At 37.5% G+C, this 21029-nt stretch overlaps 3 protein-coding genes and 1 pseudogene across 3 annotated transcripts; all 4 read left to right on the top strand.

The window, feature by feature from the left end:
* Positions 1-288: 288 nt before the first annotated feature.
* On the top strand, positions 289-976 carry LOC125580865 (threonine--tRNA ligase, mitochondrial 1-like). The gene is made up of 4 exons (XM_048746115.1): positions 289-406; positions 490-586; positions 667-753; positions 876-976. The coding sequence occupies exons 2-4, from the start codon at positions 494-496 to the stop codon at positions 963-965; spliced, it is 270 nt and encodes an 89-aa protein (XP_048602072.1). The 5' UTR covers positions 289-406; positions 490-493; the 3' UTR covers positions 966-976.
* A 119-nt stretch (positions 977-1095) lies between these two features.
* Positions 1096-2586, top strand: LOC106395120 (germin-like protein subfamily 1 member 16). The gene is made up of 2 exons (XM_013835644.3): positions 1096-1794; positions 1900-2586. Exons 1-2 carry the CDS (start codon positions 1668-1670, stop codon positions 2442-2444), a joined length of 672 nt encoding a protein of 223 aa, XP_013691098.2. The 5' UTR covers positions 1096-1667; the 3' UTR covers positions 2445-2586.
* An 832-nt stretch (positions 2587-3418) lies between these two features.
* On the top strand, positions 3419-4698 carry LOC125580861 (annotated as a pseudogene).
* Positions 4699-4752: 54 nt separating this feature from the next.
* LOC111207576 (lon protease homolog 1, mitochondrial) lies at positions 4753-10831 on the top strand. Its single transcript, XM_022705763.2, has 19 exons — positions 4753-5259; positions 5923-5988; positions 6277-6462; positions 6563-6628; positions 6706-6747; positions 6856-6978; positions 7058-7156; positions 7227-7292; positions 7364-7450; positions 7557-7596; positions 7727-7898; positions 8022-8146; positions 8227-8357; positions 8433-8537; positions 8627-8740; positions 8820-8987; positions 9095-9196; positions 9602-10255; positions 10340-10831. The coding sequence occupies exons 1-19, from the start codon at positions 4804-4806 to the stop codon at positions 10520-10522; spliced, it is 2985 nt and encodes a 994-aa protein (XP_022561484.1). The 5' UTR covers positions 4753-4803; the 3' UTR covers positions 10523-10831.
* Positions 10832-21029: the final 10198 nt, after the last annotated feature.

Raw genomic sequence — 21029 nt, 5'->3', positions numbered from 1 at the left:
GGAGTAAGAAACGTGTTGAAAGTTAAGGTTAATACTTTATTTTCTTTGAAAATCGAACGTGTTCTGGTGATCTGAGAAAATTAAGAAATAGTTTTAGAAATACTGAGAACCGAAAAAAAAAATTATTGGCATTGTTTGCTTTTTTTTTTCTGAAAACAAAATACATGTGTCAAAGTTTTATTGGGCAAGTGACTTGTGAAATAGTTTATGAAGGATAATTTACATAGAAATAGGTCCCTTAATTTGTGAAAAAAAATTCTTAATAAAAACTCTTACTAAATTGTTTATATCTATTGTCTTTGTCTTGGTTGTTGCAGAAATATCTTCAGTTTCTTGAAGAAGCCAAAAAGTATGACCACAGAATTTTAGGCCAGAAGCAGGAACTCTTCTTTTGTCATCCACTCAGGTTCGTTCCAGTGCTAATATATTATGCTTCCCTCTTTGCGTTTACCTATACTGATATATATACTCACCATCTTTGATCTTCAGTCCTATGAGTTGGTTCTTTCTTCCATTAGGCACTCGTGTATATAACAAGTTGATGGAATTCATTAAAGAGCAATATTGGAAAAGGGGTTACACAGAGGTTTCTTCTACGCTCTCATCTCATATTTTTAATGCAATTGATAAGTGTGTAGCGGCTAAACTAACCTTCCACTTTGGCAGGTTATAACGCCGAATATGTACAACATGAAACTGTGGTATACTTCTGGACATGCTGAAAAGTACAAGAAAAATATGTTTACGTTTGATGTAAGTGTATATAAGATTCCCCCTTGACACTGTTACTAGTGTTACTCTAGCAAACTTCTCTCTAGAATCCAATGTTTGGCCTAGGCTATACAGTGACATTTTGGGAATGTTACCTTGTGCAGATTGAGAAACAAGAGTTCAGGCTCAAACCTATGAATTGCCCTGGTCACTGGTTGATGTTAACCGCTCTAACTTTTAACGTGAGAACGTGAAAGCTTGATTCCAAAACTAAATAAAATAAGTAATAAATAAAAATCATCAACCAATCAAATTATAATATTTTACTTAAACTTCACATATGAACGATACATAATAAAAAAATCATTTGACAACAGGAAAAAAATCAAAAATCACTTAAGTGACTTCTCATTTGGTTCCTCTTCATTCCCTAATAATCTTGTGTATTTCCTTTGTCCAGTCCGTTAATGCATCTTATACTGACACTATTTGCAATCTAAATCTTCCCTGTGACACTTCTGTTGTGTTTTGTACATAATTAAATGCAAATTAGATTACAGTTGTTAGATAAGTTAAGCCATTGTGGGATCTCTCCTAACATTATAGGCTTATAGCCTACGTTATTTTGCCATCTACCCATTTGGCCAGTATCTTCCATTCTTCCTAAAGGAATTCCAACTACCAGTCTCTTTTGTTTAACTTTTTTTTTTATGTAACTAAGAGTCTACCGGATTCGCTGTAATCTCATTAATTACTTAATGCATTTTATCAAACAATCTGAACTACCAGTTACAACATGTGAAATACGAAAACATAAAATAATAATTTTAAACCATGTCAAATATAATATATATGACTTATGAGCTTGTCCTATAAATATAAAGCACCATGCTTCGCAAACCACACACGTAAACGAATCTAGAGAGAGCATTCACATATAGCCTTTTATTTGAAAAATGAGGTTTTTTAAGGCTCTCATCCTCATTCCTATTGCCATATTGGCTTTGGTAATTTCCTTTGCTGAAGCTTATGATCCAAGTCCACTCCAAGATTTCTGTGTCGCCATTGATGACCTAAATGGTGGTATGAAAAAAAACCATGTTTCATCTATTTCTCTTATTTTCTCCATTCAAATTGATCCTAACGTTGTAATAATGTATGATCTTTGAAATATATTTCTACATGCAGTTTTTGTGAATGGTAGGTTCTGTAAAGACCCGATGCGAGTCAATGCAGAAGATTTTTTCTTCTCTGGCCTCAACGTGCCTGGGAACACCAGTAATCAAGTTGGCTCCAATGTGACCACGGTTAATGTTGATCAGATCCCAGGGCTAAACACCATGGGCATATCATTGGTGCGCATAGACTACGCTCCACATGGACAAAACCCACCTCACACGCATCCCCGTGGCTCAGAGATCCTTGTCCTTATCAAAGGAACATTATACGTCGGGTTTGTCTCTTCCAATCAAGACAATAACCGTTTATTCGCTAAAGTATTGCATCCTGGCGACGTATTTGTGTTCCCCATTGGAATGATTCATTTTCAGGTAAATATTGGGAAAGTCCCTGCCGTTGCTTTTGCAGGATTGAGTAGTCAGAACGCTGGTGTTATCACAATCGCAAACGCTGTGTTCGGGTCAAATCCTCCTATATATCCAGAAGTTCTAGCCAGGGCGTTCCAGTTGGATGAAAACATTGTCAAAGAACTTCAGGCCAAGTTTGGTCCATGAACTTTGAAGTCATTATGAGTGCTTATCATTGCTATATGCACTTAAACAATAGTGTACAACTAAAAATGTTATGTCAAATAAAAATAAAGAAATAGTGTTGTTTACCTGATTATTTTTTTAATCTTATATGTTACTTCTAAAATAAAACACAATTATGTCTAATAAAGTAATATAGGCATAGTTAAATTTTCATGGATACCTAATCAGGTCTTTAAGAGTTGTTACAAATTACAATGTACTCATTCCGATAAGGTTAGTGAAAAATAAAGCCACATATAAATAGAGTATTACATATAATGCGCCAATGGGCTACTAAATCACATTTAATATCATAAGATACTATTTAATTTATCTAAACTCATATACTATATTACTAGGTGTTCTGCCCACACATGCGATGCGGACATAAACATTTTCATAAATTTTGTGAAAAGTTCTTTGTACACTATATTCATTACTAAAATAAATCTTAAAATAACTCAATATTATATTTTTAATTATATAATTAAGAAATTTATTTTATTAATATTTAATTATATAATTTATGCTTTTAACGTTTTACTAAAATACTTTTTCAGATAAAAATGCAATATATATATATAGAAATTATTATTTTAAATTATATTTTTAGATTTTGGATAATTTAATATTATATTTTTAATTATATAATTAAGAATTTTATTTGAGCAATATTTAGTTATATAATTTATATTTTTAATTTTTTACTAAAAGACTTTTTCAGATAACAGTACAATATATATAAAAATTATCTCTTTTTTAAATTATATTTTCAGATTTTGGATAATTCTTACTATTAGTAATATTAATCAATTATCTAATCAAATCAATTAAATTTTGTTTTTAATTTTTAATTTATTTATACATTTTATTAATTAAAGGTATAAACGATATTAATCATTCTAACTTTTAACGTGAGAGTTCGATTCCAAAAAATTTACTTCGCAAATAATAATATAGATAGAAACAGAGAGATTATATATGCGTGCAACTTACTCAAAATAAAATGGGTAAGACCTTCCAAGAAGCTATCTTGCTGACTTGGACAAAGGAAGACAAAAGAAATTGTCTTGAAGACTTGAAGTAGTTTGCATGATTGGTGATACTTTTTTCTTTACCCCCAATAACAAACAATCGCAATTTGCGTCGACTTTTTTTCTCTTCTTAAGCACAATAGAGGCTATTACGTCTGAATATACGTTTGTCTAAATCTTTGTCAGATTCCTCCGTTTTTCATTAGTACCAAGAAGTTAGTAATCTCCGAAGACATGAAGTGTTTCTTTAAAACGGAGAGTGGAGAATGTAAACATTCAGACAAAAACGGAATTAGCTTGTTGGTAGAGGAGCTAATCGCATCTTCAGATGGTAAATACAATCCAATCCGAATGTTTTCTTCTGACCAAATTATCAAAGCAACAAACAACTTCGATGCAGATCATGTCATAGCAAAAGATAGATTCACATGGTACAAGGGTACTATTGAAGAGCGAAAAGTACTCATCAAGAAATGGGAAGGAGATAATGTATTTTTCCCTTCCCCTGACAACGTTTACCGCGACATCGCTGTTTTATGGTGAGAGTGAAGTTTCATGTGTGCAAATGGAAGCATTTTTCAAACTTGCTATGAGATGCATTAGGTTCTGGCCAGGACAAGACATGCATGCGTACGATGATTGATGTGGCTAAAGAGCTTAAGGGGTTGGAAGATCTTTCCAAAACGTCTATTGATAGCAAACACCAACCGGTGACAGAATTGCCTAAGCCGTTGATCAAGTATAACGATGTTTTGGGGGAAAGGGAAATGTATACTTTATGAAAATTGATTCGGCTCACCAATTGGAGTAGTTTTCATTTTCTTTATTTATGTGTGTTTCTGTTAATGTTAAATAAGTCTCTAGAGAGACAGAATAAGCACGCGGAGTTTTCCTTTTGTATTTTCCGTTTGTTGTGTGTAAAAGTCTAAACCTTTTTCCATACTTTCAAATTATTTATTTCTTTGTTATTTATATAATCGTAATTTGGTTGTTGTTACTTTGTAGAGCTAACTAATAATCTAGGCCAAGCACACAATGCTTCTCTTCAATGTTTACACATCTTGCAATGATGATAGTGTGCTTGTTTCGTTAGTGTAAGAATCATTTGTTGTAATAAATGATTACTAGAGAACCATTTGATTTCTTGGGCCAATCATTCATTAAACGAGATCATCACTGTAAAGGCCGTATCTTAGTTTATACTTGCCGACCTAAAACGACGTGTTTTATTTATTTTAAGAACCTAAAACGACGTAGTTTTACAGCGAGGCAAAAATGGTTGTTCTCTCTTCTCTTCGTCGAGGTTTATGAAGGGCTTTGAGACACATCTCCTCCGTCTTCAACCTTCTTCTCCTCCTCCTTCACTCTCTAATGGTTTCTTGCCTCAAAGGCAAGGCGTAACTAACCTCAAAGTCCCAAACTTTCGCCTTAGATCTCCCTCCTCTCCCTCGATGTTGAAGCTCTTCTCCTCCTCCACCGCTTCACGGGCCCACCACCATCTGTCCCCGGCGATTCGTCCCGGGGCGAGCTCGGTGGAGTCTCCGTTCTTCAAAGCGCTGAGTCATCTCACCGGGTTGAATCGGAGATCGACCTCGCTGGGTGGTCGCCGCGTTTTCTTCTGCTCCGATAACGCCTCCGACGCGGCGGCTGCGGCGGCGGCTGAGGCCGAGGCGAAGGCGGCGGAGTCAGATTCGGATGGGGCTGACGCGAAGTCTTCGTCGGCGATTGTGCCCACTAACCCTAGACCCGAAGATTGCTTAACGGTTAGTTCGAATTGTATTCAAACTCAATTGAATTTGTATAAAGGTTGTAGCTTTATGGATGGTTGGCTATTCAATTGAACTGGGCAAATCTCAATTTTGTTGAAATGATTACAAAGTTGTAAACTTTGGGTTATAGAATGTGTATTAGTTCAATTGTATTTAAAGCTCAGTTGAATAAAGGTTGGGGCTTTATTGTATCTTTGGCTATTCAATTGAATTGGAAAAAAAAAACTCATTCTTGTTGAAATGATTACAAAGTTGTGAACTTTTGGGTTATAGAATGTGTATTAGTTCAATCAATTATTGATTTTTGTTCCCTGGGGAACTCAAAAGGTTATGGCTTTATTAGATTGTTAGCAGTTCAACTCTCATTCTTGTTGAGATGATTACAAAGTTGTGACCTTTAGTTATATTCATTTTCAGTGGTCTATAATGTGTGTTTGTAGTTGTACTTGTAGTGACTTGAGTGCATGTTACTTATGAGCTGCTTGTCATCTTTGTTCTATTATTAGTAGAGGCATTTGAAAGCTTCCACGGTGGTTTTGTATTGTTTAGAGCATTTTTTAATTTGGGTTGAAAGAAAACTAGTGGTTTTTGTTTAGCATTATACATTTGAGTCCTTACTATTTGAAGTGGATTTATGTTTCTCTTGTGTAATTGCAGGTTCTAGCGTTGCCGGTGGCACATAGGCCTCTTTTTCCTGGGTTTTACATGCCAATCTATGTCAAGGTTCGTCAATAACATCCTTTTATGGCATTAATGCGTTATGCAAAACTTAGTTTTGTTTAGACCGCAGAAACAACTGAACCGTGTGTAGCCTTAGAGACTAGAAGTAGATTCAATTTATTGGTGTCTAGTAGAGGCAGGAAGGATCATTGTTTATTATCTAGTTACAAGAAAACACTGGAGAGTAATGAGTTAGTCAAAGTTTACACCCCCTATGCTTTGAAATATCTGCTGGTATTATTTCTATATATAGGTAAACTCTGACCAGCATCTGCTTTTTGCTGTGGTCAGGATCCTAAAGTACTGGCAGCGTTACAAGAGAGCAGAAGACGACAAGCTCCCTACGCAGGAGCTTTCCTTCTCAAGGATGACCCGTCAACTGATTCATCTTCAAGCACTGACATGGAGAAAAACATAAATGAGCTGAAAGGCAAAGATTTGCTTAAACGTCTTCACGAAGTTGGCACACTTGCTCAGGTATAGTGTTGCTGCTACTGCTCTCTAGCTTCTTTTTGGCCTCCGTGTTATGAAATCAAAAGACATAACTAGCATTACGATTTTCATGGTGATTATCCAGATTTCGAGTATCCAAGGGGACCAAGTTATCCTTGTTGGTCATAGACGGCTTCGCATAACAGAGATGGTAAGTCGTTAGAGTACCAGGGTTCATAGTCTGTAGAATTTTTTTTGTTTTGAAATAACTTTATGTTCTTTATTCAGGTGAGTGAAGAACCACTTACAGTCAAAGTCGATCATCTTAAGGTACATTTATACTTCTATGCTTTTCCTCGTTTGATGTAAGACTTCTGATTGATTTTCCATTTTTGAACTCTGTAAGGAATGTAACCTTTTTTATTGCTCTTTGTACAGGATAAGCCGTTTGACATGGACGATGATGTCATCAAGGCAACATCCTTTGAAGTTATTTCAACGCTTAGGGATGTACTAAAGACAAGCTCACTATGGAGAGACCACGTCCAGACATATACCCAGGTATTATTTTCTCTTCATGATAAACATAAGTCTCAGGATATAAAAGTATCTTAGTTAGATGTCTTTCAAACTTGTGTAGCATATAGGTGAATTCACTTATCCACGGTTAGCGGATTTTGGAGCGGCTATATGTGGTGCAAATAGGCATCAAGCTCAAGAAGTTCTTGAAGAACTGGATGTAAGGAGTTTTCACCATTACTGGTATTACATGCTTAGTCAAAACCTCATCTCTTTTTTGCTCGAACCAGGTTCATAAACGTCTGCGGTTGACGCTGGAATTGATGAAAAAAGAAAGGGAAATTAGCAAGATTCAGGTAAGGAGCCTACCTATCCGATAGCTGTTTGAATGTCAATAGATTCTTATTTGTTTTTAATCCCTTTACAGGAAACTATAGCAAAAGCAATTGAAGAAAAAATTAGCGGTGAGCAACGCCGTTACTTGCTAAATGAGCAGCTCAAAGCTATTAAGAAGGTATCCTTCACAAAATTTTTTTTTTAGTCTCGTCCACATTACAAGTTCTGTGTAGTATATTAGCGTATTTGGTAGTCATTTTTAATTCTGAAGTGATCCAATGCAGGAGCTTGGTGTGGAGACAGATGACAAATCTGCACTGTCTGGTTAGTACTAACTTAAAAGTATCTTCATTCTCAAGTAGTGATTGTATATCCACATAAGAGATTCACCACACATTCATGAGGCGTCAGTGTTTTTAGTAACTGCAACTTATGGTCCGATTCTTAATTGCAGAAAAGTTTAAGGAAAGGATTGATCCTAACAAGGAAAAGATTCCAGCGCATGTGTTACAAGTCATAGAGGAAGAGCTCACAAAACTGCAGCTGTTAGAGGCGAGTTCAAGCGAGTTTAACGTCACCCGTAACTACCTTGATTGGTTGACCATATTGCCTTGGGGAAATTACAGGTTTTCTACTCTTTCTTTATTTTATACTTTATTAGAGGGATGAGAATACATGATCATCTTAAGGCACCAGTGGTATATGCTTTGTGTTAACTGATTGAGGAATCTGTTTATTAAAATTTGCAGTGATGAAAATTTTGATGTTGTGAGGGCACAACAAATCCTTGACGAGGATCACTATGGCTTATCTGACGTAAAGGAAAGGATACTAGAATTTATTGCTGTTGGAAGGCTTAGAGGCACTTCACAAGGTTTGATTACTTACACAGTAGTGGTACCTTTCCTGTTTATATAAGCCCTGCTTCTGAAGTTTGAGTAAATGTGTAACCAGGGAAAATCATCTGCCTCTCGGGTCCTCCTGGAGTAGGTAAAACTAGCATTGGTCGATCTATTGCACGTGCTCTTAATCGCAAGTTCTTCCGGTTCTCTGTTGGAGGGTTAGCAGATGTCGCTGAGATTAAGGTAGTATAAACACTTTTGCTTCATGTCTTAGTCAAAAAATGAAACTGCAAATCATTCTTGTAATACAATGTTTAGGGGCATCGACGAACATACGTTGGCGCCATGCCAGGAAAGATGGTCCAATGTCTCAAGAGCGTGGGGACAGCAAATCCTCTTGTTCTAATCGATGAGATTGATAAGGTAATATATCTTGTTAGTAATTGTATTAGCTTCTTGAAGTTTTGTCACCTTCATTGCAACGATATTTGTTTTATTTATATCCTGGGCAGCTTGGGAGAGGCCATGCTGGTGACCCAGCCAGTGCTTTGTTGGAGCTTCTGGATCCAGAGCAAAATGCAAATTTTCTTGACCACTATCTCGACGTTACCATTGACCTCTCAAAGGTTATTAATATGATCTGATCCACCAATTAATGGATATGGTAATCATTTGTTTTATATGAGCTGATCCATTTCGCTACAGGTTTTATTTGTGTGCACAGCAAATGTGATAGACATGATTCCAAATCCTCTGCTAGACAGAATGGAGGTGATTAGCATCGCTGGCTACATCACTGATGAGAAAGTTCATATCGCAAGAGACTATTTGGAAAAAACCGCACGTGGAGATTGTGGCATCAAGCCTGAGCAGGTCTCCACTTTTATCCTACTCTCCAATTATCTCTGGTCTTTGAGTAATTGTTTTGGAATTACATACTTTCTTCTGGAATTTTCTTAAAATTATTGTACTACTTGCAGGTTGAGGTGAGTGATGCAGCTCTTCTTTCACTGATAGAAAATTACTGCAGAGAAGCAGGAGTTAGGAATCTCCAGAAACAGATCGAGAAGATTTACAGGAAGGTGAGTTTTGCTACAAGACTCTCAATTAGGCCTGGCTGAAGAAAAGTTTGGTTTGATTCGGCAGGTTTATAAAAAAACTTCGGTTTTTGGTTTCGGTTCGACAATCGGCATTTCAAAAAAAAAAATATTAACCAAATTTCGAACCGAACTGACCAAAATTTCGAACCGAACCTAAGTAACCAAAACTTTTTAACCGAAAATAACTGAAACCAAAAACTTCGGTTAGTTTCAGTAAAAGATTTAAAAACCAAACTATCCGAATACCAAACCGGACTTTTTTTTGTTCAATTTGGCGAAATTTTGGTCGAACCAAACTATCTGACCCGAACTATCCGAACCTGCATGCCTACTCTCAATCTATTCTCTCAAGCCCGCATCTAACATGAGTTACTTTTTCATTTGTAGATTGCTCTTAAACTAGTACGTGAAGGAGTAGTCCCAGAAGAGCCTGCAGTTGCAGTTGATGCCGAAGAAGCTGAAATTGTGACCAAGCTTGACGTTGAATCCACCGAGAACCATGTTGTCGAAGAGAGCCCTGCCCCCGCTGCTAAAGAACCAAAGGAAGAGGCTCAAAACGAGAAGAAAGCGGTTGAAAAGGTTATGATTGATGAATCAAACCTTGCAGATTATGTAGGCAAGCCTGTGTTCCACGCAGAAAAGATCTATGAGCCCACACCGGTAGGAGTTGTGATGGGTCTAGCTTGGACATCAATGGGTGGTTCAACGTTGTACATAGAGACAACTGTCGTGGAGGAAGGTGAAGGTAAAGGTTGTTTGAATGTAACTGGTCAGCTCGGCGATGTGATGAAAGAAAGCGCACAGATCGCTCACACGGTCGCTAGAAAGATCATGCTTGAGAAAGAACCAGAGAACCAGTTCTTTGCGAACTCCAAGCTTCATCTCCATGTTCCTGCAGGAGCTACACCTAAGGACGGTCCAAGTGCAGGCTGCACTATGATCACGTCGTTGTTATCACTTGCCATGAAGAAACCTGTTCAGAAAGATCTTGCAATGACTGGAGAAGTCACTCTAACTGGTAGAATCCTTCCTATTGGTGGGGTAAGTTAGTCTCACTCTGTTAATGATTTTTGAACCTATTAGTACAGAACTTGCTGCAAGTTTCTTACACAGAATTATTTTCAGGTGAAGGAGAAAACCATAGCGGCCAGGAGGAGTCAGGTGAAGACTATAATATTTCCGGAGGCAAACCGGAGAGACTTTGATGAGCTTGCGGAGAATGTGAAAGAAGGGCTTGATGTTCACTTTGTGGATGACTATGGAAAGATCTTCGACCTTGCCTTTGGCTATGACAAACAACAAGACTGAGAGAAGTCACTTTGAACCTTATTCCTCTGTTGTTGTCTCCATCTAAACAAGAAAACCATTCTTGATTCTTTCTTTGTTTCTCTTTATACGTTTGTCCCTTCAAGAAGGGGTATACTGTAACATTTTTTTTATCATTAGGATAGTTTATTTATGTGGTTGGACCGTTGTGGTATATTCCCACAGCCAGATCATGATGCATCAAAATAAAAATGTTGTCTGCTTGTTATACTATGAACAGATTGGTGTGTGGCTTGCACTGTTACTGTTGCTATCAGAATGGAGGATAGTTATCATATTATTTGTATTTCATTCGATCTTCACTCATGTAGAGAGTACAAAAGAATGCTCCAAAATTACATTGGGAAAAAATGCTTCTCAACATTGTCTACTTTTCACTTTATCTCAGTTCTCATGTCAGATAAACTATCACATGAAAGAAACACAGACAAGAAGCTTCTACAATGCCTAGAGAAATTCACACTCGAAACAAATCAGAAACTAACACTTTTCATTGGCTTCAATGCTCTTCTTTGAACACCAAGACAAGATCGTCGGGATGCTCTCTCTCGAAGTCTTCTCAAATGGCAATGATCGGTTCTACTTTGGTACGTAGTACTCACTACTGGACTACCATTGTCATCAGTGTTTAATTTTTTTATCACCTGTTACTATCACACTACAAGAAAACGTAGCAGTAACAACGGCGTTTTACGAGGAAATAATTTCCTCGTAAATTTACATACGCTTTACAACGCAATTACGACGAGACATAACTTCGTCGTAAACTCCATGGTAATTTACGACGAAACGTTTTCGTCGTAAAGTCAATGTAAGTTTACGACGAAAGTACGTGGAATGCGAAATAGTTGTAAACGTTACATCGACATTACGACGAATCGTGTTACCGTTATATAAAGGTGAAAACGTGTATTCAATGTGCTTTAACTTACCTAAATTCGTTGTAAACGCGTTGTAAATTTTCTATGTAAAATCCATGTAAAACTTACCATATTTCTCTATATATATGTCATTTCCCACAACTCTCTTCTTCACAACACACAACTCTCTTCCTCACAACACACAACTCCTCATTCAGCCACCAATTACTATTTCGAAGATAACGATAACGAACATGAGTCATTCGTCTGTCTGCCAATTCAGTGGAGCGACAAGGAGAAAATGGAGGGAAGTGCAGTTGGTTTATACTTGAGTGGAACCTCCGATCATCGTCAAAGGTTCCTCTCAAGTACAAACCAGCTGCACTTCCGTCCACTTTCTCCTTGTCGTTCCACTGAATTGGCAGACAGACGAACGACACAGGTTCCTTATCGTTGTCTTAGAAATAGTAAATGGTGGGTTAACAACGCAATTACGACGAAACCAACGAAACCAAATTTCGTCGTAAACCCCATGTAATATTACGACGTAAGTACGTCGAAAAGAAAACTTTACATCAATATTACAACGAATCATGTTACCGTTATATTTAGGTGAAAAACTTATCGAAGTTCGTTGTAAAGTCGTTGTAAAAAAACTATGTAAAATCCATGTAAAAGTTTCCTTGTAAAATCGTTGTTATATTTCAACTACCCAACTCGAAAATTTCTCTATATATATGTCATTTCCCACAACTCTCTTCCTCACAACACACAACTCTCTTCCTCACAAGACCCAAACGGAAAAAAAAAATTTAAAAAAAAAATAGAAGAAAAAATGGTCGGTGGCGGTAGTATTTACGAGTTACGAAGTTGGATGTATTTGCACAAAGATTCCGACGGGAGAGTGACGAATGCATTTCTGAACGGGCTAGAGACATTCATGCACCAGGCGGGCTGTACACCGATCACGCAGGAAAGCGGTAAGATGTTCTGCCCCTGTTCAAAATGCAAGAATTCAAAATTTGCACGTAGTGAAACTGTATGGAATCATTTAGTAAACAGAGGATTTACACCACAATACTACATTTGGTATCAACATGGAGAGGGTTATGGGGGAAATGAAGCTAGTAGTAGTAATGCTAATTTTGAGGATGCTCATCATAATGAAGAACTGAATCATGTGCATAATGAACATAATTATCATCAAGAGGAGCAGATGGTAGATCATGATAGGGTTCAAGATATGATTAGTGATGCATTTTTAGAAACAACTACAACAATAGCAGATGGAACTGGAAATGTAGAAGAACCTAATTTGGATGCAAAAAGGTTTTATGAAATGCTAGATGCTGCAAATCAACCAATCTACACTGGTTGTAGAGAAGGTCTCTCTAAATTGTCTCTAGCAGCTAGGATGATGAATATTAAAACGGATCATAATTTACCTGAGAATTGCATGGATGCATGGGCGGAGTTGTTTAAAGAGTATTTGCCAGAAGACAACGTGTCTGCTGAATCTTATTATGAGATTCAGAAATTGGTTTATAGTCTTGGGTTACCCTCGGAGATGATTGATGTTTGCATCGACAACTGCATGATCTACTGGAAGGAAGATGACAAGTTAGAAGAGTGTCGATTCTGCAAAAAACCACGATTCAAACCGCAAGGCCGTGGGAGGAATAGGGTACCGTACCAAAGGATGTGGTACCTACCAATTACAGACAGATTGAAAAGATTATATCAATCTGAGAGGACTGCTGCGTCGATGAGGTGGCATGCCGAACATGTCCAGAGAGATGGTGAGGTTGCACATCCATCAGACGCAAGAGCGTGGAAACATTTCAACAAGGTACACGGAGATTTTGCTACAAATATTCGGAATGTCTATCTTGGGTTATGCACCGATGGATTTAGTCCATTTGGAATGTCTGGTAGACAATATTCTTTGTGGCCAGTCATTCTTACGCCGTATAATTTACCGCCGGATATGTGCATGGAACAAGAATTTCTATTTTTGACCATATTAATCCCAGGGCCGAAGCATCCAAAACGGTCTCTTGATGTTTTTCTTCAACCGTTGATAGAAGAGCTAAAGCAATTGTGGTCAGAAGGGGTGAGGACGTACGATTGTTCCTTGAAAAACAATTTTACGATGCGAGCAGTTCTGATGTGGACGATAAGTGATTTTCCTGCTTATGGGATGTTGTCTGGCTGGACAACACATGGAAGATTATCTTGTCCGTATTGTCTTGGATCCACGGATGCTTTTCAACTGAAGAATGGTAGGAAGAGTTGTTGGTTTGATTGTCATCGTCGGTTTCTTCCACTTGCCCATCCGTACAGAAGAAATAAGACATTGTTTCGACACAAAAAAATTGTGAGAGACAGTCCTCCTCCATATCTCACCGGCCAGCAGATCGAAGCGGACATTGATTATTACGGAGCTCAGGAAACAGTTAAGGTTGGAGGAAATTGGCATGTTCCTGGAAATATGCCTGATGGGTATGGTGTATCTCACAATTGGCATAAGAAGAGTATATTTTGGGAGCTACCCTATTGGAAGGATCTTCTCTTACGCCACAATCTGGATGTCATGCATATCGAGAAAAACTTTTTTGAGAACATCATGAATACATTACTTAACGTCCCTGGGAAGACAAAAGATAACAAAAAGTCAAGGATGGACTTACCTGATATTTGCTCAAGAAGTGAGTTACATATCAAGAGCAATGGAAACGTTCCTGTTCCCATCTTCCGGTTGTCATCAGCAGCCAAAACAACCTTGTTTGACTGGGTTGCATCGGAAGTTAAGTTTCCTGATGGTTATGTTTCAAATATGTCAAGATGTATTGAACGAGGTCAAAAGTTCTCCGGAATGAAAAGTCATGATTGTCATGTGTTTATGCAACGACTGCTTCCATTTGCTTTTGCCGAGCTCCTTCCAGCAAATGTCCACGAAGCACTTGCAGGTAATTATAAATTTATATATATACATATGTTACGAAATGTTATTAATTTGATTCCTTTTAAAATATACAGCCATCGGAGCATTTTTCAGAGATCTTAGCACACGTACGTTCAAAGAAGAAGTCATCGAACAACTTCATCAGAACATTCCGATCATATTGTGCAACCTGGAGAAGATATTTCCTCCTTCATTTTTTGACGTCATGGAGCATCTAGTTGTCCACCTACCGTATGAAGCATTGCTTCGTGGACCTGTTCACAACGGATGGATGTATCCGTATGAGCGACAGATGAAACATTTGAAGGGGAAAGCAAGAAATCTTGCAAAGGTAGAAGGTTCAATAATTGCAGGGAGTTTGACAGCCGAAACATCTAACTTCACATCATACTATTTTGCTCCAACTGTTCGTACGAGAAAAAGAGTTCCTAGGAGATATGATGATGGTGGAGTACCGACATCATATCCAATTGATGGTGTTCCTGACATTTTCTGCGAAATAGGACGGTTTGGTGGTAAAACGAAAGAAGTATGGTGGTCATGTGAAGAAGATAAACATAGTGCCCACACTTATATTCTGCTCAACTGCGAGGATGCAATGACCCGTTACTTTGAAAGGTAAATATTTTTGTGAATGTTAATTATATGAATTAAAATTAATTATGTATGATTTGATTATTTGTTCAATTTGCAGGATGTTTGTATCTCAAGTTGAAGAAGCAATACCAGGAATATCTGCAACTGATGTGGATACACGTAAAGATAAGCACTTTGTCAAGTGGTTAAAATCACAGGTAATATATCTCATACTATTATATTAATTAAGTAAGTGTTTAAGAATATATATATGTTTTTTGCAGGTTGATTATGACGATCCTTATTATCCCGTATGGTTTCACGAATTGGTTCAAGGTCCAGTTGCAAAGGTCACCACATCACCTATGTATTTCACACGAGGATTTACCTTTCACACATACGAGTATGGGAGACATCGGGCAACGAGTAACTACGGAATATGTGTGAAAGGTGAAACAGACTTTTACGGGATATTGCAGGAGATTATTGAAGTGGAATTTCCGGGGTTATTGAAGCTAAAATGCGTCCTCTTCAAATGTGAATGGTTCGATCCTGTTGTGAACCGAGGGATTCGGTATAACAAATTTGGTGTTGTGGATGTCAATTTTGGGAGAAGATACAACAAATTTGAGCCTTTCATTTTAGCTTCACAAGCCGAGCAAGTTAGCTTCCTTCCTTATCCTCGGCTTCGAACTTCCGGGATAAACTGGGTAACTGCTATCAAAGTTACACCTCGTGGACGCATTGTCGTTGGAGAAGAACCGCCCTTGCAAGAAGAAGACGCTATCACTGAAGTTGAGGTACCAGAACAACCAACTGATGAAATCCTTTTGATCGACCCGCAAAACTTTCAATATGAAGATATTCCCGAAGATGCGACAGATGAAGCACGTGAAGACGAGTTCGAGAGAAGCGACGATGATGATTGTAATGATAGTGATGAGAACGAAAACGATTTAGAGTGATGTAATAGTGATGAGAACGAAAACGATTTAGAGTGATGTAATATATGTATCAAATGTTGGATTTCTCTATTGTAACATTTTCTAAAAGAAAGAGTAAGAAGTAGTATGAAATAAGATATGATGTTAGATGATATGTGACTTTGGGGTTTAGGGATTTCATTCTCGGTGTTTAGGGTTAAGCGTCGTAATTTCGTCGTAAATGGAAAAACGCGGGCCTGGTAATTTCGTCGTAAAACGAAAAACACGGGCCTGGTAATTTCGTCGTAAATGAAAAAACGCGGGCCTGGTAAATTCGTCGTAAATGGAAAAACGCGGGCCTGGTAAATTCGTCGTAAAATTACGTCGCTTTTACGACGAATCCTAATCTATATAAGGAGACGCCGAGAGCGAGGCTGCCTCGCTCATTCCTCCCAAATTCCTTTGCTCTCTCTAAGGTAAACTCTCTCTTCTCTCTTTTTTTTTTTTTTAAATTAGTTTAGGTGATTAGTTAGGTAACGGAATTAGTTTAGGTGATTAGTTAGGTAATTAGTTTAGGTGATTAGTTAGGTAACGGAATAATATTTTTATTATGTCGTAATTGATTAAATTTATTTTAGTTTTTTTAGATGGCTCCTAGAAGAAAATCCAGAGCACCTAGCTATAGAGATTTGTTTGGCGACGATGGTTCCGGTACATCTTCTTCCGGTCCATCGTCTTCCGGTCCATCATCCTCCACCGCAGTTCCAGACTCTCAGCCTTCTCAGAGAGTTGCTTGGAGTCCTCCTCCACCGCATATGCCTCCACCGCAAATGCCTCCACCGCATATGCCTCCACCTCCTCCTCCAGCGGCTGCACCTGAGCCTGTCCCAGAAGGTGCAGTTCATCCGGATTTGCGTGTGCCTTCATATGCCCCATTCGCGAGATATACGGTAGAGGATTTGCTTGCCCAGCCTGGACGGGAGGGTTTGGATGTTCTAGACCCCGATAGACCCCGAGGAACTTATTGGTAAGTTATTAATTTTTATTACATTAAAATTTAAATTATTTTTATTTTTTAACGGTTAAATTGTTTTCCTTTCAGGTTTGGGGCTAACAACCGTGTTGGCCGGAGCGTTTCGAAAACGATTAAGGGTTACTACGACGGGGCATATCCGAACTGGAGCAAGACTCCAAATCACGTTAAGATCACTTGGTTTAAAATGTTTGCGGTAAGATTTTTAAATTTAATTAAATTTTCACTTTTAAATATGTATATATTTTTAAATATTATTATTAATTGTAATTTTTTCAAATTTTTTGTGTTTCAGCAAAAGTGGCATTGGTCTTTGGGAATCACCGAGATGGTGAAGGCGGAATTCGTTGCAAAAGCAAAGATCCGCCTCTGCAACACAGTCTCCGATTGGAAGGACAAGTGGGAGCTCGACGGGTATGAGGGAAAGCCCACTGAGCTCACGAAGGATGTGTGGGATGGCCTCATCGCCTACTGGAAGCACCCCTCTTCGATCAAAAAGGCCAATTCGTGCTCGGCTTCTCGAAGAACGAAGGATAAAGATGGTAATTTGCCCATGCTTCACAGAACCGGCCAAAAACCACATGCAGGCATCCGTCTAGAAGTTGTAAGTTTTGTTTTTAAATATTTATTTTAAAATATTCAATTAATATAATTTTTAATATTTTTTTTTGTAGTTGGAGAAGACGGGAGTCTTACCATCTCTGTCTGACCTATTCAAGATGACTCACGCCACATCCGACGGAGTTTTTGTGGATCCTGCATCTGAGAAACTCGCTCAAGCAGTGGCTACTCGGATTGAAGAACGGGAGACGCAACTAACTCAGGAGTCTCCCGATGGATTACCCGTCACATTGTCCACCGAAGAAGCCGACAGAATCTTCGAAGAGGTAGTACAACTAAAAATTTTTGTTTACATTATTTTTAATAACTATATTAATATATGTTTTAATTTTATAGCTGGCTCCTAGAAAGAAGGGACGAATAGTCGGTATAGGCTCTGTTAACCAAGTTGCAAGGGCAACTTCGTCATACACTTCGAGACGGGATGAAGAGACTTCTCAGATGAAAGCTCGAATGGATAGCCAGCAGGTTCGTTTAGACTCTCTTGAGGATTTGCTAGACGTGATGGCCGTGGGAAACCCGGTTATGCAGAGAATGTTGAGTCAGAGACGAGCCGCTCTTGGGTTGCCAGTACGAGATCCCCAAGAGTCCGATCCAACCCGTCAACAGCCGAGCAACCCCACCGACTACTTCGATGATATGTAGTTTTTTTAATATTTTGGTTTGTATTATGAATTTAAATATTATGACTTTTAAATGCTTTTTTATAAATGTTTTTTATTTTCATATTTCGTTTTAAAATTAAAATTATTTAAAATTCAGAATTTTAAATAAATTCAAATTTATATATATATATTTGAGGTTAAAAATAATATTCAAAATATATTATAAAACGAAACGTCGATGTAGGCTCGACGTAAACATTTACAACTGATTACCGTCGAAAATAATTACGAGTCTTTTACATCGAAGATTTTACGTGGTCTTTACATCGAAATGTTACGTGGAGTTTACATCGAAACATTTACGAGGGTGTTACAACGAAAATGTTTACGTGTGCTTTACATCGAATCCATTACGTGGAGTTTACCACGAAATTTTACGTGTCGTTTACGACGAATCTCTGCCCTGCGCTTTACGAGGAATATATTTCGTCGTAAACTTAACAAGTCATTTACGACGAAACGTCGGTTACGATGGGCGTTTTACGACGAAACGTGTTTCGCGGTTCATTCGTCGTAACACCCCGTTTACGACGAAGTTACAACGTATATTGCCCTTGTAAAAAATATGTTTTCTTGTAGTGTCAGTTCAATGGTAGTTTCAAACATTGTTTTCTTTTCACCTGTTGCTATCAGTTCAGTAGGCAGAACTCCAGAAGAGAGAACAGTTTGTGACCTTATATTTTCAACTTCTCCATCACTCAAACCTGCTGAGAATAGACAGGGTTTTTTTTTTTTGCAAGCTAATGGCCAGTCCTGATCTTTCCTCAAAGTATTTTAGCACGCTAAGAATGGCTAGACAGAAGAGAGAGAACCATCTAAGAAAATGAGCAAATCATCAGCAAATGATAAATGAGTAAGATTAGCTTTACCACATCAAGAATGGTAGAGAAATTGTCCATTTGCAGCAGCTTTATCCTGAGCCATAGAAAGACATTCATGACCAAGACAAAGAGATAAGGGGATATGGGAATCCCCTTGATGAAAACCTCAATTGCCTTTAAAGTAATCGTAGGTAGAATTATTGAATGCAACAGAAAATGAAGGGGGTACAAACACACCCCTCCAACTAGCGAATGAGAGTTTCCTGAATGTTGCAACTTGGTAAGCAGCTGAAAATACCCATTTCACAGTGTCAAAAGCTTTCGCAATGGTTATCCTTTTCTCACCGCCAATCCTATCCTATGATATACTTGGACAATTTCAGAAGATAGCAGTGTGTTTTCCATCAATACAACGCAGTTTGATTAATTTGACTTGATAAAAACTCAAAACATATGCTATAAACTAGTAAAAACACATATTATCTCAGTTTTATAATGTGCTCAAAAAGGTTATGAGATTTTCTTCATGCAAAAGGTGTCAAAAATAATTAAATAATAATCTTTTCCAAAACAATAATTTTCAAAATCAACAACACATGAGAATATATGTCTTATATAGTTATATCTCCAACAGAAAAATAGCGAATTAGAATATTTTAGTTAATATGGAAAAAATGATGGTCCATTGGGCGTAATAAGGAATCACCATAACAAAGGTTATATAGCTTTCATATTTTTTTTTCTCGACTAATAAACGAACATGCTATTTAAACAAGACTTAAGGAAAAAACAAAGTGTGGAAGCCCAACATGAAGTCTGAGTTTGAATCCAGGAAAAACTAAAAATAATTATGCTCATAAGACATCTTAGAGTGATACAACCAAATAGAATTGCCGACCGTAGAATCATCTATGCAATATTTCGAATAATTGTAATATTATTAAAAAATCAGCAGAAACGGTCATCTTTCTCACCTTGTCCATCAAGTTTCTTGATTCATCTTCATTTCTTCCCTAATCTCTTCCCTCTGACTGATCTTACAATATTCTCATCTACTTAAACATCTTTTTTCAAACACTCGTTTTCCATTACACTCTCTATGTTTTTGGCTTCCTTCTTTTCATTTCTATTTTTAGATGTTTCACAGAAGGGTTCATTCAAAAAGCAAACGCTTGCATGGGTAGGCGGGGCTGGTAGGTCAAAACGCAAATAAACAACCATCTTAGAATATAATAATGTTAATTCTTGCTTTAGAAATTTAATGAAGGATTAGCCAGTGTATGATTGATATACAAAGATTTAGGAAGTGGTATACATTGGGACTAAACAGTAAATCTGGCGTCAAAGTTAGTGGTGAGCAAATGGATTGATTTGGTTTTAATCCGGTTTGATGTTCAGTATTAGCAGACATGGTACAACTCGACCGATCAAACCGAACCTGGTCCTGATTTTATTTACGTTCCACAGATTAGTCTGGTTTTCGCAGAGTAAGTGACATTAATGTGGTCCGAAACATAACGGCTTAATGGGTTGTATCCAGTTTATGAATGCCCATTATATACCCATATGTTAAGCAATTAAAAGTGTGTTTTATCTGATACACTTGTTATGTATGTTTTCGTCATAGATGCGAAGAAACTCTAAGAAATTGCACTTCTCCATGATTTTAAGATGATTTTGGTGTGGATTCGTGATTCCTTATTTAAGATAGCTAGTAGCTTGTTCGAGTTCATCAAGAGGTGGTTCTGGGGAGGTTGAAAAGTCAGGACAAAGTTATACTCATGTTTAAAATCAGTTTCCGATGATTTGCTATCGGAGATTACTGGGTCATGCTTGCTTAGCATCTAGGAGGTTAGGAGAACTTGTGAAGTCCAATAAGCTTTGAATTTTAAAATATGTCAATGATAGAATAAATAACGTCTATGTGATATCCGACTGTACATACAAAACAAAACGATTTAATTTTTGAAACTTAGACATGAAAAGAAATCAAATTTCATGTAATCAAAAATATGTAAGATGCTT

This window comes from Brassica napus, chromosome A2, assembly GCF_020379485.1.
Source record: "Brassica napus cultivar Da-Ae chromosome A2, Da-Ae, whole genome shotgun sequence".
NCBI classification, from domain to species: domain Eukaryota; kingdom Viridiplantae; phylum Streptophyta; class Magnoliopsida; order Brassicales; family Brassicaceae; genus Brassica; species Brassica napus.
This window is presented reverse-complemented; position numbering and strand designations above follow the sequence as displayed.